This window comes from Apostichopus japonicus, chromosome 3 (assembly GCF_037975245.1).
Source record: "Apostichopus japonicus isolate 1M-3 chromosome 3, ASM3797524v1, whole genome shotgun sequence".
NCBI classification, from domain to species: Eukaryota; Metazoa; Echinodermata; class Holothuroidea; order Aspidochirotida; family Stichopodidae; genus Apostichopus; species Apostichopus japonicus.
Genome location: NC_092563.1, coordinates 4,539,134 through 4,554,894, shown reverse-complemented (window position 1 = coordinate 4,554,894; position 15,761 = coordinate 4,539,134). Strand labels below are relative to the sequence as shown.

The 15,761-nt window shown below is 39.0% G+C and overlaps 1 protein-coding gene across 1 annotated transcript in view; it reads left to right on the top strand.

Moving 5' to 3' along the window:
* Positions 1-15,761, top strand: part of LOC139960905 (uncharacterized) — a 29,626-nt gene that overhangs the window by 6,417 nt on the left and 7,448 nt on the right. The window contains exons 2-11 of the mRNA XM_071959596.1: positions 1,891-2,025; positions 8,016-8,252; positions 8,966-9,087; positions 10,522-10,613; positions 12,490-12,519; positions 13,125-13,217; positions 13,566-13,682; positions 14,425-14,520; positions 14,725-14,814; positions 15,328-15,438. Of these exons, the coding sequence (XP_071815697.1) occupies positions 1,891-2,025; positions 8,016-8,252; positions 8,966-9,087; positions 10,522-10,613; positions 12,490-12,519; positions 13,125-13,217; positions 13,566-13,682; positions 14,425-14,520; positions 14,725-14,814; positions 15,328-15,438 (1,123 nt within the window). The remainder of the gene's footprint in view (positions 1-1,890; positions 2,026-8,015; positions 8,253-8,965; positions 9,088-10,521; positions 10,614-12,489; positions 12,520-13,124; positions 13,218-13,565; positions 13,683-14,424; positions 14,521-14,724; positions 14,815-15,327; positions 15,439-15,761) is intronic.

Here is a 15,761-nt window from a genome sequence, read left to right as displayed (position 1 = left end):
AATATTATTCACTGCTTTCCTCCAAACTGTAGCGTCGAGATAGCAGTTGCGATTCTAATTGGCTCCTTTGCTCACTAAACTGCTCTTTAAGCCTACCTCTTATATGAGGCGTTTTCCACATGTACAGTGCCATTATAGCTAGGCTTTACTACATGTCTGGTATATGAAAGCCCCGCTCGCATCTCATTCGTGACCCGTTTTTACCCTTTCATTATGAATAAATAATGCAGTGTTACTACCTATAGGCTATACCTGACACGTAGACCTGATCCGTTATTAAGATAACCGTCGCAGTGGTATGGGCCTACTTACTATGTATTCTCTGGGTCGAATTTATTTCGTGAGGACTTCTCCTTGTGAAAATAAACTACAACCGTCAATTGTCGAAAGACTTACGTATAGTAAAAGGTGCATGATTGAGACAGGAAGAATTTTTTATATATATATTTTTTATAGTATATCAAAGAATGACGGGCACACACATATATACTGAATCACATATGTTTCAAATGCTCCCAGCAGAAATGACCTTTGACCGTTTGAAAGCAGCCAATCCTGCAGGTTGACTCCTTGAACGGTTTTATGTGTTAATAAACATGAAAGCAACTCTTCGCGTCAGAATACTGTAATGTGTTGATGACATGTTATCGGTGGTTTATATATTTTTATACCGCGTATAATAAGAAGTTTTAGATGCATGGCTTCACATTGCAACTAAACAAATCGTTAAGTACGCTGCATCTTCACGTTGGTAAAAGAGTGACGGACGTTCTTATCCAAAAAAAAAAGAACTAAATAAATGAAGAAAAAGACAAAATATCAATAAAACTATACAATTAAAGGACGAGTATAAACCGTTGCAAGTGCATGTGTTGATAAACTGAAAGCGAAAAGACGAAGGTAATAAAAGGAGACCAAAACTAATCATAATAATAAATGAAAAATGTCAGCGTAAGCGGCTTGAGAGCAGATGTTTTCCAAGGATTCCGAACAAATTTTTAATTACACAAAGGATGTAGCGTAATACCGGAAGCTATATTGAGAGATTAAAAGCGTCCTCTGTAGAAACATAGATACATCAGCTATATAGATAACACAATAGGTAAAACATGGCGCAAATTTTTGTTTAGTCGCTATCTTTAACAAACAATATGTTATACTACAGCATCTGTGTAGGCCGGGCATATTAATCCCACTACCAGCCCACCCCACCCACACACCCCCCAAAAAATCAGTCTGAATCGATGATATTTTACCCTCCGAAAACATCTTTTTTTAGTAAAGAATAACAGGCTTCGCAGGTAAATAGCGATATAATTGGATGCCGTTCGATTTGTCGCCCAGAGAAGTTTTCCATCCCAGCCGCTGTTCCGTACACGACCACAACACTAAATTCAGCAAATCTTTCATCATTCCTGTAAATGGTTTTTGAATTCCATTCAGTTTTATATAGATCTGTTTCAAAAGTCCTAATAGCCTTTGTGGACCACTCCAAGAGACCGTCTCAAATCAGTACGGTCTCTAGCTATAACTTTAACTTCCCTGTCCCTTGTGAGAATGTTTGGTGTACGAATTGTGCCATATTTTGCAACTATTATAAAAAGTCTTGAAGAATTTTGAACTGTTTACGTTGTACCGCACATATATTATATTTAGTCATGTACTATAGGATTTTTTTGGGTAATATTCTGTCTGTGTGTAAGGGGAGTGGGACCTGGGGCTGAGCCCCTCTTGACGTTAGCCCCCCCCCCGGCCCCTTACCTCACCTGAAGTGTACGTAGTTGCATCCCCTTGTTCACATATATTGCCTGAACTATATGCACTCACTTACATGGCATGAAACATGTCATTGTTACTGTATTAAAAATGTTTGGCTTTTTATTTCCACAGAACAAGACTAAAAAGAACAAGCTTTACATGAAGGCATATGTACCTCTGAAACCCGCCCATAAAGACACCATGTTAGGGCTACATAACAGATTCCGGAGCGATACGCCAATCCCAGCTTCAAATATGGAGAAACTTGTAAGTAAATCAAGATTAATTATATCATTTATATTATCACAATAGTTTGAGCTCAGCATTTCATAAGACGGTAAAAGGCTATAGATACATTTATTTCCTATAGCTTAAAATATGGAGCAACGTGTAAACTAAAAACACTATATTATGTAAGGCTATATTGTATATTGTCGTGAACAAACATATAAATGAAATGAAATAAATTAAATATAATGTCAAAATATATATAGTTCGGCTCCATACATGAAAGGCTCCATATACAATACTTTATTCCGGGAACGATATGTTTTCGCCGCCTATGAGTATTAACTTATATCACTATATATCTGCTCAATATTATCACCGGAGAGTCACAAGGGAATGAGGGGGAGGGAGGCGCGGGAGGTCTTTTCTATATGATATGATTTTGTTGTACTCCCCAGTCCGACCATCGAACTATACCCCCAGCTCCCGCACCCCCCCCCCCCACCCCACCCACGACGTCTCCCTCGAACTATATATGCTAGCACTACTCAAAGTCGGGAAGATCGCAAGTTTAGAACCAAAGGCTGCGGGGGGTGTATTTCCTGTTACATGTTAGTTCTTACATTCAAAAATATTATTGCATTTACACGTTTGTTTGTTTTATATATGTTTTATAACAATTATATTTAAGATGGTCTCGGGGAAGATTAGCCTCGGCTAACCGAGTTCCCCTCTCAAAATAAAAGTCCCTTTACTCGGGAACGAAACATATCGCCCAACATACCAAGCCTTGTAAAAATACGATCAAAGCACTGTATTACAGCTGGAAAATATTTGCATCCACTTCAACACAGAAGGGGGAAAAAAGAAGAGTGAGTGCGTTTTAAACTGTTAACGGGCAAAGCGTTACGCTGCCATGCAGAGCGATATATACAGTTGTCATTGAATTGCTTAACAACTGCACGGGGGCATTGCATATTACCGAATAGTCATTTACAATAATGGAGAGGGGTCAAAGGTGCGATCGAAAGCAAAATATGATTAGGGCAGATGGGTTGCATTTTGTAATCAGTGAGAAAGCTTTCAACCTACTGTTTGATCGATTTGCTTAAGGTTTTATCACTTCACATCAAACTAGCCATTAAATTGTTTTAAGATCTGTAACTGATAGAAGTTACACTGATAGCATCGTATGTAGGTTTGTATATACGTGAGCTATAGTTGATTGAGGACACGAAAAGTCCGTGGAAGTATAACAAATCCAAGTGTTTATGTTAACCGAAGGACACTATTTGTAGGCTACTTAATTGAAAATCTTCTCTAAAGGGTACAAATATCCAGTCGTTCTGTTTTTCAAATCAAGAATGTAGATAACATCTCCATTTTTTTCGATTGGCTTTAGAAGATACAGTTTTTTGTTTTTCATTGTCAGGCCTACATGTATAGCCTACCGTTAAGTTCAACACATCAGTTCAGTACTTGTATACTTGGTCTGTAAGTTGAAAACAAGCGACCTTGGATAGTGTATTATCTTTACTTGAATCAGCGGTATGGCTGTAAATTTGTAAGCTGCAGGATAACTCAGATGTCACTTTCTTGTTCGACCTCTGTATTTACGCTGTCAGACAACAACAAAGGACACAATAGGGTCGTTTGCGTTGATAAGGCATCAGTTTGGACAACTACTTATTATCTTATATTCTTAAAAAGGTTTCCATTGTAGACTAAAATCACAGATAGTGCTTGGCCAGATAATTACATCGACCACAAATTTAGGTGACTAATGGTTGTAACCTCCCCAGAAATATAAAGTATATATTCAGATGTATATATATATATAAGTCAAGGACTCACTACATTGACCATAGAGGTAAAACTGTTTTACCTCCATGCATTGACCAATCACATCGGATCTTATATAACGTCATTCCTCACTTTAGCCTTAACCGGTGGACTCTTTTTAAGTCTTTTAATGGGGAAGGGGAAGGTTAGCAAAACAATTGTTTGAAAATGGTGTTGCTAACCTGCAGGAGCACGGCTCGATCAGTCTTGCCCCCCCCCCCCTGACACTAGGAAAGGAGAGGGCATGAGCAAACCTGAGGCCCAAGCCTAGCAAAGAGACACTTCAGCCTTAGAAGAAGTTTCCTTCCATAGGTCGGCAACACAAGAATATCTCTCATGCCGAAAACTCCAACTTCTACTGTTACCACCAGAGGAATAGTGTTCTTAACGGGTTCTTATGTCTGTTCGTATATATATATATATGCTTGTGTGTCACACTATTTAACAACTATGTAGAGACCGTGATACATATATTTTATAGATAAGCAAAGGAAGAGATGGCCCATTACTATTAATTTATGTTAACTGATATTCTCCCACGTCATCAATATATTAATATACTGCAGCATATTTGCACGTCAAAATAACTGTGCTAATTTTTTACCGCGGCAAGCACCGTCAATTTTACGCCGATCAATACACGGGAACGCAGTACAATGGTTTATATACATACATACATACACACACACATACATACACTTATACATATATATGCATACTCAGACTCAAGAGTTTTTAAGCAGAGGAACCACCACCGTGTCACAATGACGTCATGCACACGGATGTCGTCATAATGTGACGTTACTGCGAATATTATGGTAATGATTTTTCTTCATGTCCATGGATGTTACAACATGATCTTCGCTATGCCATCGTAATTACAAAGTGAAATTGTTTTATCACAACATTGATCGACGCCAATAAAATGTGAAGTATGCTTTAGCTCAATATATTGATGAAGTTTGACGTCTTTTACATATTTGAAACGTTCCATTCATACATCCGAGTAGACCGTTGTGGCTTTCCTTACAACACGGACTTATTAGTTCTGTTCAAACCTTCCACTCCAATGAAAACGTCGTTAAAAAATAATAACAATAAAATAAATAAGAAACAGAACACAATTAAAACTAAAGAAATACGTAAAATACGTACAGAGTACACTATATGCATATCTGCACATACAAATTCGCATACACTACTTTAATCATAATAATAACAATAACAATAACTGTAAAAAAAATGTTCTCCTCAATTTCAAAAGTATTTGAAGTTACATATTTCTTCTCAGATGTTTATTTTGTTTTACAGCGTGTATCAGTTAGAGGGGCTGTAATAAACATCGTATTCAAAATTCCATCCGATCTGAGTGATATAGCAATTGATTCAGTTATAACACAGGTATAACAATCGTTAGTGGTAGGTAGAATGTCAAAGGTGAAATCTGAGGTCGGTTTGTGAGGCGGTTGTTAATACCGCTTTTCTCTGGGAAAGAGATATCATTTTCAGTCACCGCGATGCAATATACATATACAGCGTGGTTGGAAAGGTCTTTCTCTTAATATGTATAGCCTATATATGATGTTTGTACATTCGCCCATACATATACCATGGAGAGATGAGCTTCTGTACCTGGAAATGAGCCAGCATATATACAGCGTATTTGGTCTGTGGTTTATATAGTGTTGTAGTCACGCTGGTTTCACTTAACATCAACACCAAAAGTGCAGTTTGTTTATTATAGACCATTCATCCCACCACTGATATAACTGTATTATCAAGGGCGTAGGAACCGGGGCTGGGGGGGGGGGGGCGCCAGCCCCCCAGTGAAAAATGTGGAGGGGCGGAAGTATCATTCCGCCCCCCCACTTCGCAAGTCAAAAAAACCCTTTTTCATTTCCAAATGAGAAAAAAAATCTCATTTGGAGCACCAAATTGCATCTAAGGCCAGGTGAAAATACAAAATTAAGTTTACAAAATGGAGTGGGTGTTGAAGTGTGCTATATTGCACCAAATTGCATCTGAGGCCACCTGGAAATGCAAAAAAATCCAAAGGGGAGGGGGACACCCCCTCCCATTAGACCCCTCCCCCAGGCCGGCCATCAGTCTTCAGCCCCCCCCCCCCCACTCAAAAGTAACTTCCTACGCCACTGTGTATTATTATGAAATTCGATTCGCAACGCTTTAATTGGGTATTACATGTTTAACTCTCTAATGTATTCTCTGTAGCTTTCATGTAACTGATTCCCCGTGCAAATCTGGGCCTATCACATCCCCATGTATAGCCTATCACACTCGAACAAATGATCGAAGCAAGAATTGCACTCGTACGATAGAGACATCTAAGAAATCCAATATAGGAAGATTAATTACTCGAATTCATACTGAGACCTGTATTCATACTCTTGTTCGTATAATCATACTCTTGTTCATACTGATGGTAATTTCTATTTGTACTCTGATAATGGTATATATATGTATATATATATATATATATATATATATATATATAGCTGCATATATACTGTTGTACATGGTGCTATATACAAGTCTGCCGAGTGTATGATATATGTAATCAGTACCATCAACCATCACTGACACCCATTCTCACTGCCATCACAATTTAAGAGGCTAGACTAAGTGTTTTAAATTTGATTTATGCATGGAGACGCTGTTAATTGAGTATCCGTATTGCATAGGTTCCGGTCTATAGATATATAGACAAACCGTGAATAGAGAAAATGTATCAAATCACGAATCATAAAACACAATAAAAATACAGTGAAAATGCTACTTCTCAATTTTCATCTGTTCATTAACGTGTAGAGATGTTATTTTATCTTGGCAGGCCTTGAAATAAATAGTAGCCACTCAGAACAGGCCTACTTTGTAAAAAAAGAAAAAAATTGTTCAGAAACTTAGGCGAGATTTATGACAACAATTCGAAGTTTAATCAAATTTCGTCAGTGTAATTTCTGAACATGAAAACTATGTTGTAACATGATGATACTTCAGTATATAAGATTGTCACGTTGGAGTGAAAGCGATATACGTATAATGTAACTCGACAGCTATACTTAACTTTGCGATTGGTTGAATTATTGTGATCTCCAGGCTGGTTGAAAAGTCTGTAATATTTCTCCCAGCTTGATTGTAGTTGAAAACGTTAAGACTATGATGAGAACATCATCGAGGGGGGGGGGGGAGCGGGGGGGGGGCACAAATAATGTAAAGTTGGTGTCGATTGAGGTAGCTAGAATGTTTCTTTATAAATTCAGATAAAATGTCGTTTCTCTCAGAGATATATGTGACTGGAAGGTGAACTTTCGTCCTGCGTATACATGGTCATGATTTATTTAGGCATTTGTATTGGCCTGATAATCACGAATGAAGCTGTATACCCCCCCCCCCCCCACTCTTACAGCACTTGTCAATGTAGCATCATTTTGATACTTAACGAAATTCTGGAATCGTTGGAATCTTCCAGGAATAATGAGGACTTGTCTTCATCCCTCGCTAGATTCAGATGCTTTGAGGGATGGTGCGTTTAATGAAGATGGGAATACGTTTTTTAATGAACACATTCCGGAAGTGGGTGGGGGGGGGAGGGAAGGAAATATCAATTTTGGATGAATAAGGTTGATTAGAAAATTGTTGTATATTTTGCGACCATATATCAGCATGTTTTGTGTGGAATTTGACTGTTTGCCGCAGTTACAACTATGAACGTCGCCCTCAGCAATGAAAGACCATTCTCTCATCCAGGAATGTAAATGTGGCCTTTGGAAATGTGGAATGTAGTGCTTAGGCACCCGTCGTAACCACTGCGTAGGGGCATTAAATGTATCCTAGCATGCCTCGGTTGAAAATATTGTATTGTGGGTGATAACGAGGAGGTTAGGAGAGGGTGGGGTGTTGATACCCCCCCCCCCCCAAAGGCGAACACTGCATCACGATATAACTTGTACTATATCAATTTGCGTATTTATGAGTGTTGCGATCAGCATCATACTCCTATCAACCCTATTCTTATTTGCAACGTGATTTTAACTTATGCCTACATTGTTGCTTCTTTTATCTGGTACATGGGGGGGGGGGGAGGAGGCTGTAAGGGCGCGTGTCACAGGGAGGTGAAAAATAACGGAAAACAATAGCTAAAATATATCATCTATTTCATTTGTCTACAGGAATGGGATGAAAACTTAGAGAAGATGGCCCGCAGATATGCAAAGAAATGTCGATGGGAGCACGGACAAGTGGCAGACTTGACAACGTATACACACGTTGGGCAAAACCTCGCTTACGGAATCGGTCGACAGTTCACACCCTTCTACCTGACACGTCTGTGGTATAAGGAGTTGTTGGACTATGACATTGTCACCGGTAATTGCACCCGTGGGAAGCCTTGCGGTCATTACACACAGGTAAGACACATTGATCAAATATAAACAGTCAAAACATGCAAGCCTGAAAAGAGAGAGAGAGCAGGGAGGGGTGGGGCTTGGGAGGGGTACAATCTCGGGTCAGCAGGGGGGGGGGTCATTATGGGTATAGCAAAGAAACAAACAAACACCTGCAGCTGGGACAGCTTTCTTTTGCTATTGTTGTTGTCGTCATGATAGTGTACATTTTACGTCCCGCTTTTAAAGCACTTGTATACTGGCGGTATGAGCAGTATGAATGCTTGCTTCTATCTGATGAGAACTGTTTATACTGTCAGTACAAGTGCTTTGAAGCTTGGTATGTGAGGACAGCATAGAGTGGTTTTAGCATTAGAATCAGGTTAAAGGTAAGGAACTGTTCGTACTGTCAGTACCAGTGCTTTAAAGCTTGATATGGGGAGGACAATATATAGTGGATTTAGCATTAGAAACAAATCCCAACCGGCGGCATCATTTAATTATACATTCTCCGAGACGCTTATTTTGACACATCCAGAGAAGCCGACAGAATCTAAATTGAACCATTTATTGATTCGTCTATACAAGGTCGTCACGTTTTTGTGGGTGGGGTCGGGGTTCAGGATGGGGGAGGTCAAGGGGAGGGGATAAATTGTATATTTATACCTATCTACTATTCATATAGCCTGCGATAGATGGTGCCATTATTATCATTTTTTTCCGTTTCCTTCCATCAGCTAGTCTGGGCCAATACAAAGTATGTCGGATGTGAAGCTAACTTTTGTAAAAATCTTTACGATCCCAGCCGAGATCGTAAGATAAAGAACGCCGTTTATTTGGTCTGCAACTACGGCCCAGGGTAAGTCTCTGAAGCATCTGATTATTCATTTTTTTGCTCTCTGGCCCTCGTATAAAAATTAAGGGATCGGACTTGTGAAAGGGTCCACAGACTTCTCATGAAGAACGCGTGAGTCGAGAGTGTACTGTGAATGTGCTATTAATATATATGTAGTCCTACATCCCTACCGAGAGTGACTCAAATGGCACTCAAAAACATTCAGTTTTTACTGTTCACTATATCAAAGCAAAGTATAGTCTTGACTCCACTTGATTTTAATACCGTCGCATGCTTCTTACTCCCACGAAAGAAGAAGAAGAAAAAGAAAAACCGAGTTCAAGAAAAGTTAACGGCGAATATTATTAAAACAATATATGTGTCATGAAGAACGTATTGTATAGCAACCTTTAAGGTGAATTAGAAAGGTTAAAACGATACCACAAACAGTTAAAGAACGCGGGGTATAACTATAGGCTGTACAAGATAGAACATGGTAAAACGTTATGCAACGTTATACAATAGGCTAGTAGTAGTAGTGATAATAGGACTCGACGAAAGGAACAACAACAAGTTCACTGTATTTTAACCGTCTTTTTGTCGAATGTAGGTCTACTTGTACTTTTATATAACTTATATATATTTTACATTGAATGAATGCTGGGTAGCCCAACCTACTTTTATTTGTGAGTCCCTGGATTGACTGTATAGAGATAGGCATCAATATTCTGGGGGCGTTAATTTCGTGGGCTGTAATTGTTGCATTTAGTCTGGCAACAAAGAAAGTTTCCTTTGTAGGCCTACATGTGCAAATAACTTAAAGGGGAAGAATGGTAACAAAAGATAAACATATTGCTCAGCTCAAAAAATACTATTATTATAACCAAAACAGTGTTGATGTATGGTGCTCGCTCTGTTGATGGGGGCGCGAACCGTCTGTTGACGGATCGTGAAGTTCGTCTGTTGATGGATCGTTTTCTGTGTTGATGGAGCATGGTCAATATGTTGATGGATGGTGATCTGTGTGTTCATGTGGCGCGATTCGTCTGTTGACGGATCGATCTCTGGGGTGTTGATAGATCATGATCAGTCTGTTGATGGTTTTTTTTTTCTATGTTGATGGATCATGATCAGTCTGTTGATGGATCGTTTTCTGTGTTGATGGAGCATGGTCAATCTGTTGATGGATGGTGATTTGTGTGTTCATGTGGCGCGATTCGTCTGTTGACGGACCGATCTCTGGGGTGTTGATAGATCATGATCAGTCTGTTGATGGTTTGTTTTCTGTGTTGATGGATCATGATCAGTTTGTTGATGGATCGTTTTCTGTGCTGCTCGATCCTGGTCTGTCTGTTGACGGATCGAAAGCTCTTGGATCTCCTCCGAACAACGATATTGCTACTGAAAGCAACTATACGCAACCTAAGTTATGTACATTTTTCTTTCAATCTTTTACAGAGGCAACTTCGCAGGGGAAATTCCCTTTAAGTTTGGAGCTCCATGTACTGGATGCTCGTCTTGGTCTGGCAAATGCGAAGAGGGCCTCTGTAGTGAGTTATTTCCATCTGTTGATCGCAGTTAATATGATCGATTTGCGGGATTTAGCCGAGATGTTATTACATCATGAATATGCATGATAATGGCAAAAATATGGTTAATAAAAGGCAATGTCAGATATAAAATAAGAAATAATCAGCAATTGATAAGCTGCATGAGAACATTATGCACTTACATTTTCTAAAGGTTATTGTTACCGGGTTAACGAAAAATGATAAAGATCATGTAGTTTAAGCATATGTTTATAGCCCCACCTCTCTTGCAGTTGAAATAATATATTGTAAATAATATATATGTAAAAGAAGAAGAAAAAGATTATTTGTCTCGATTCGTACGTCATAGCCCCGCTAGCCCCGCTTCCCAAACTTTTCCCTTCAGTCACCGTCCCATGGTGTGATTATACCGTATAGGTTATATCGTTGCGTATATACTATGAACTCCCAAGGGCCTATACAACCACCCGCCGATATATACTCTCTGGTGATGGGTGATTAAACTGGACGATGGATTTGATTGCGTTTGATTTCACATTGACGGATTTGATTTGCAATTGCTTGCACTTTTACAGAAAGTTAGTAAATCAGCAACAACACGAACAGTTGATCGAAACTTGGAAAACAAATCAATGCGTGATATCAGAGGAGTTCATCGTTAGAATTCCATCGGCAACATTGTTTACAAATCATCAATTGTTTGTTTTCCGCTAACTACCTGGCTTGCGAACCACCGTAAATGCTTGGCGACCTAGTTTTGGTGTCGTGAACCCATAGTTTGGTTTAGCTTAGATATTGTTTTAGGACAAAATAAACAGAACATTTCCCTCCTAAGATCGGTCTAGATCAACACTTGCTTCATGCCGGGGAATAACTCCCTGGAATATGCATCAGACCAATGTAGTATGAACCTTTGCTCGCTTAAACGATTTTCCAAGCAATCTGTGGACATGCATTTGAAACCGATCGACCGCGTTTTAACGAGTAAAAGATTCGGTTTAAGATGTCCTTATAACAGTTTTTCACTTACACGTTACACGTCAAACGTGGCATACGCGGCATACAAATGCGTACATTCAAAAGTGTCCATGTTGAGTTGATGGAAACAATTTGCCAATTTTCCTTCGGGCGCAGATGGGGAAACAAATTCATAATATCGTACAAGTCTGCTAGTTAATTAGCTATCAACGCAAATTTATTGATTGACTTCTACCCACTCACCTTATCCAAACGCCCCCACCACAGTGCCACTGATTACTGGTATATGAAATAAACAAAGATACATCCCGGGGGAATATCTCAATTCAAGAAATATAATTAAGTGAATTTTACAAATGATGGCATGCATGCATGAGCTATGAAAGGAAATTAATTTGCAAGGTTTGTTTTCGGTCTGTGATTCTTAGAGTTACTCCTCAACGGCGATTTGCTTTCTAATCTATTTTATAAAAGCGATTTCCCACCCCCCACTTTTTTTGGGTTTGTTCTGCATGGCGATATCCACCGAGTTCATGAATTTACGGTAAAGTTATAACCTTCATCTTATACCTTAGTAGCTCCATTCGTATTTACAAGCAGATGTTATTCCCGTATTGACGTAAACGGCTAAGTTTATAGCATATGTCATTCAGTCGTTGGAATCTTTCTCTGATCTTCGATCTACGTCAGAGGTCCACGTAGGTCGATTAAAAGCTGAATTTTGATATCGGCTATGAAGGGGGAAAATACGTACATGCTGAACAGAAATCAGATCCAATGTATAGGTAAAGGGTAAAAATAGATCATAGCATATGGGACTAATATTTTATTGCCCCTTTCTTTTGTGGTGCTCTCAATTTTTTTTCTAACATCATCGATTAATTTAATTGTTCCTCAGGTGACTGTGACCTTTCTTCGCCATCTTGTGGTAAGTCCTTTCGTTCCATATTTTTTTTGTTTTTTTGGTACGGTTGCTACGTAAATCGGCAACGATATCTGCAATGCCGTGGATAGTTATATCCCCCAGCAGTAGTCAAATAACGGACACATGGTCCGCAGGTGGTTCGATATTTTATTTCATGAATTAATTACACAAGTACACCACTGACTTTTAGAAAACTGAAGCGGTAGTTAACATCACTGTCACGATAATATATATATTTAGAACATGGCCCTAGTAGGGGTCATGTACAACCTGGTTTACAGCCTGTGTTTAAAAGGTATACCCCGCGGTATATGGATAGCTTAGAGGAGAAAACACCAAAAAGAACGGTGGACGTTTACGCAATTGAAAAGTAAATTTGGCATATGTGTACAAAATTGGATCGCTTGAGGCTTCGATCTTATAGCATACTCTGCTTCGAAAGACAGACTAATATTGCAGGCTGTTTGCTACAAGGTAGCATATTTACACATATGGCACCTCAGCAGTTGAACTGTTTGTTACGTCACGTTATTGTTTTGCCCTATTGTTGGTTTGCGTGCAGCGATTCACACTTCTTTATCTTTCTTACCATCTTACTTCATATGCAGTATGTGCACTTCAGTGTTACAACGGTGGTACACTTAACACCGAGACCTGTCGCTGCGAGTGTGACGTTGGCTGGACTGGCCCACAATGCACCAGTAAGTCATTATTTTTCTGACCTATAATTGACGTACGAAATAAAATGTGTTTGGTTGATTTGATTTCCGACCATGTATCTAATTGGACTCAGGTACCGGATCTGTGCTACAATTCCAGTGAAAACATTGAATTTGCGTCTGGCGTCCCCTAACCCACACCGTACAACCCCACCCATCTGTAGAACGGTATAAGCATTGTAATGCAGATTTTACCGATGCGGTCCAAGTTGCAAAACTCATGCTGCGAATTGATTATCCATTATACAAACTTATATAGAATAACTATCAAACGTGTGTCGTGTTTTTGTACATTAATAACATATATCGTTTTTATTTACCACTAAATAGCCGTGTGCAACAACACCCACCCATTCTGTGGCAACGGCTGGCCTAGGAAATGGTGCTTTAAGTATGATGATGACAACCCAGTAGAGGATTATTGTCCTGCTCTATGTGGAGTATGTGGTACGTATCGACTTCCGTAGGTCTACAATTCTTCAGCGAACCCACTAAAAGTTTTAAAACGCAATGAAATGCACTATGGTGTAACCTCCAACATGCATGCTAGAACTTCAAATGACCATTACGATGTATCAGAAACTGACAGCAGATTTTCAACAGTCTTTGACCTCTGGAAAATTCACTCGCAAGGAGTTCATTGTTTATAAGAAAGAAAAAAGAAACCTATAGTGTGCAAATGCTTATGCTGTTGCAATAGTGAGTAAAAGCGGTCTTTTCCAGAATTCGGCACTAACAACATATAGGTCTATGATTCGTTTGTTTGAAAGTATTTTAGTTTTATTATTAATAAAAAATAAATTCCGTCAATGTTTCTGATGTGTAAAAGTGATGGGAAGACTATGTTTTATAGCTCACTAAAGCCAATAAATAAATATGTCGGATATGTAAATTAAATGTCTTCATTACCTCTACATGTTAGTTGCATAATTTACACATATTATATGAAGATCGAGAACTAACACCACCCCCCTCCCCCAACACCCCCGTCCAGGTCAACGTTACAGTGTTGCTATGCATGGGAGAATGTCAAAAGCAGCCACGGTAAACACTATCAACTTGTTTGACTCGTTTATTGATCTACCGATTTTCATAACTCATTTGTGACGTCAGAGTTTGTCTTATGATGACATGATAATTGAAATGTGGCTAACACTGCACTAAACCATCATTGAATTCCGACTAACAGAATGTGGTGGACCACCTTGTGCAAATGGCGGAACGAAAGATCCTGAAACGTGCAGATGTGACTGTGAAGATCCATGGACTGGTAGCCACTGTGCAGGTAAATCATAGGTTATGTACCATCCTAACCTTTAGCCTAACAAAACCTTGCATATGAATTTGCATACGGTATGCCGAGTCTCCTTAGCAACTGTTCAGGTGCATGACACGCGTCAATACTTCAATACTTTTGATTTAAAATAGTACCGTATATTATACTTATGTTGATAACCTTGACGAGTTAACCTTTTTCTTTTCCTTATAGTCTGCAATCTTCAGTGTGAACATGGCGATCTCAACACACAAGATTGTACATGTAACTGCCATCAGGGATGGATGGGTGATACTTGCTCAGGTATAGTGTATAATTTCTGTCAAATCCGTATCAAATTTGTTTCTCAAATGTCTTCGCCCAAACTTCAACTTATTTGGCGTTTGTCAAACTTCAACTTATTTGGCGCTTGAGAGTCATATTTGACATCGACGCAACATTTTTTTAAAAATATTGTTTATGTTTTGTGTGTGACTTGGCAACAATTATAATGTCAAGATTCCATATATTTATGATCTTTATCGTCAAGCTCAATTTAGCAAACCACTTTGTCGTTTATAACAGGGGGAAAAGAAATACCAGGAAGTCCTGTTAAGATCAAATGTCACTTGGTTTGATACGTCACGATTTTACCTTGACATTTAAAGTCCTGTATTCATTTCGCATTTCTCTTCCAAAACACAATTCCATCATTATATAAGTATACAAATACAAAATAATCTGTAAAACGTTTGATGCTATTGTTGTTGTTTTTGCTGTTATTTTGTATGTGTCGTAAAGTTTCATATTTCTGCTGTTTTTTTTTTGTTGTCGCAGATAATTGTGGAAATTCTCACCAACTATGTTACAATGGATGGTATATTAACTGGTGCGATAACGACCACCCATATGTACTTCAACACTGCAAGGCTATGTGTGGATTATGTGGTAAGTATGAGCCGCTCAGAAGGCGTAGAGAGGCATGCAGGCAATTATATCACTGCATGGGTTCCATTGCTCACTCTTCAGTTTTCCTTTTCCAAGTATATGACACTGTTTTATGCAAAAGTTTACCCGGTATACTCAGTAGTTAATTTTTTCAGGCCCCACTATATGACCCCGAGCCCGGGCCTGTAGTGTAGCCCCTCATGAACCCCTCTCAATTAGGTTTCATAACTCTCTGTCACACACACAAAAAACATAATCATTTTAATCGCCCAAACAGACAGACAAACAGACAGACATACAGACAGACAGACAAACAGGTTGTG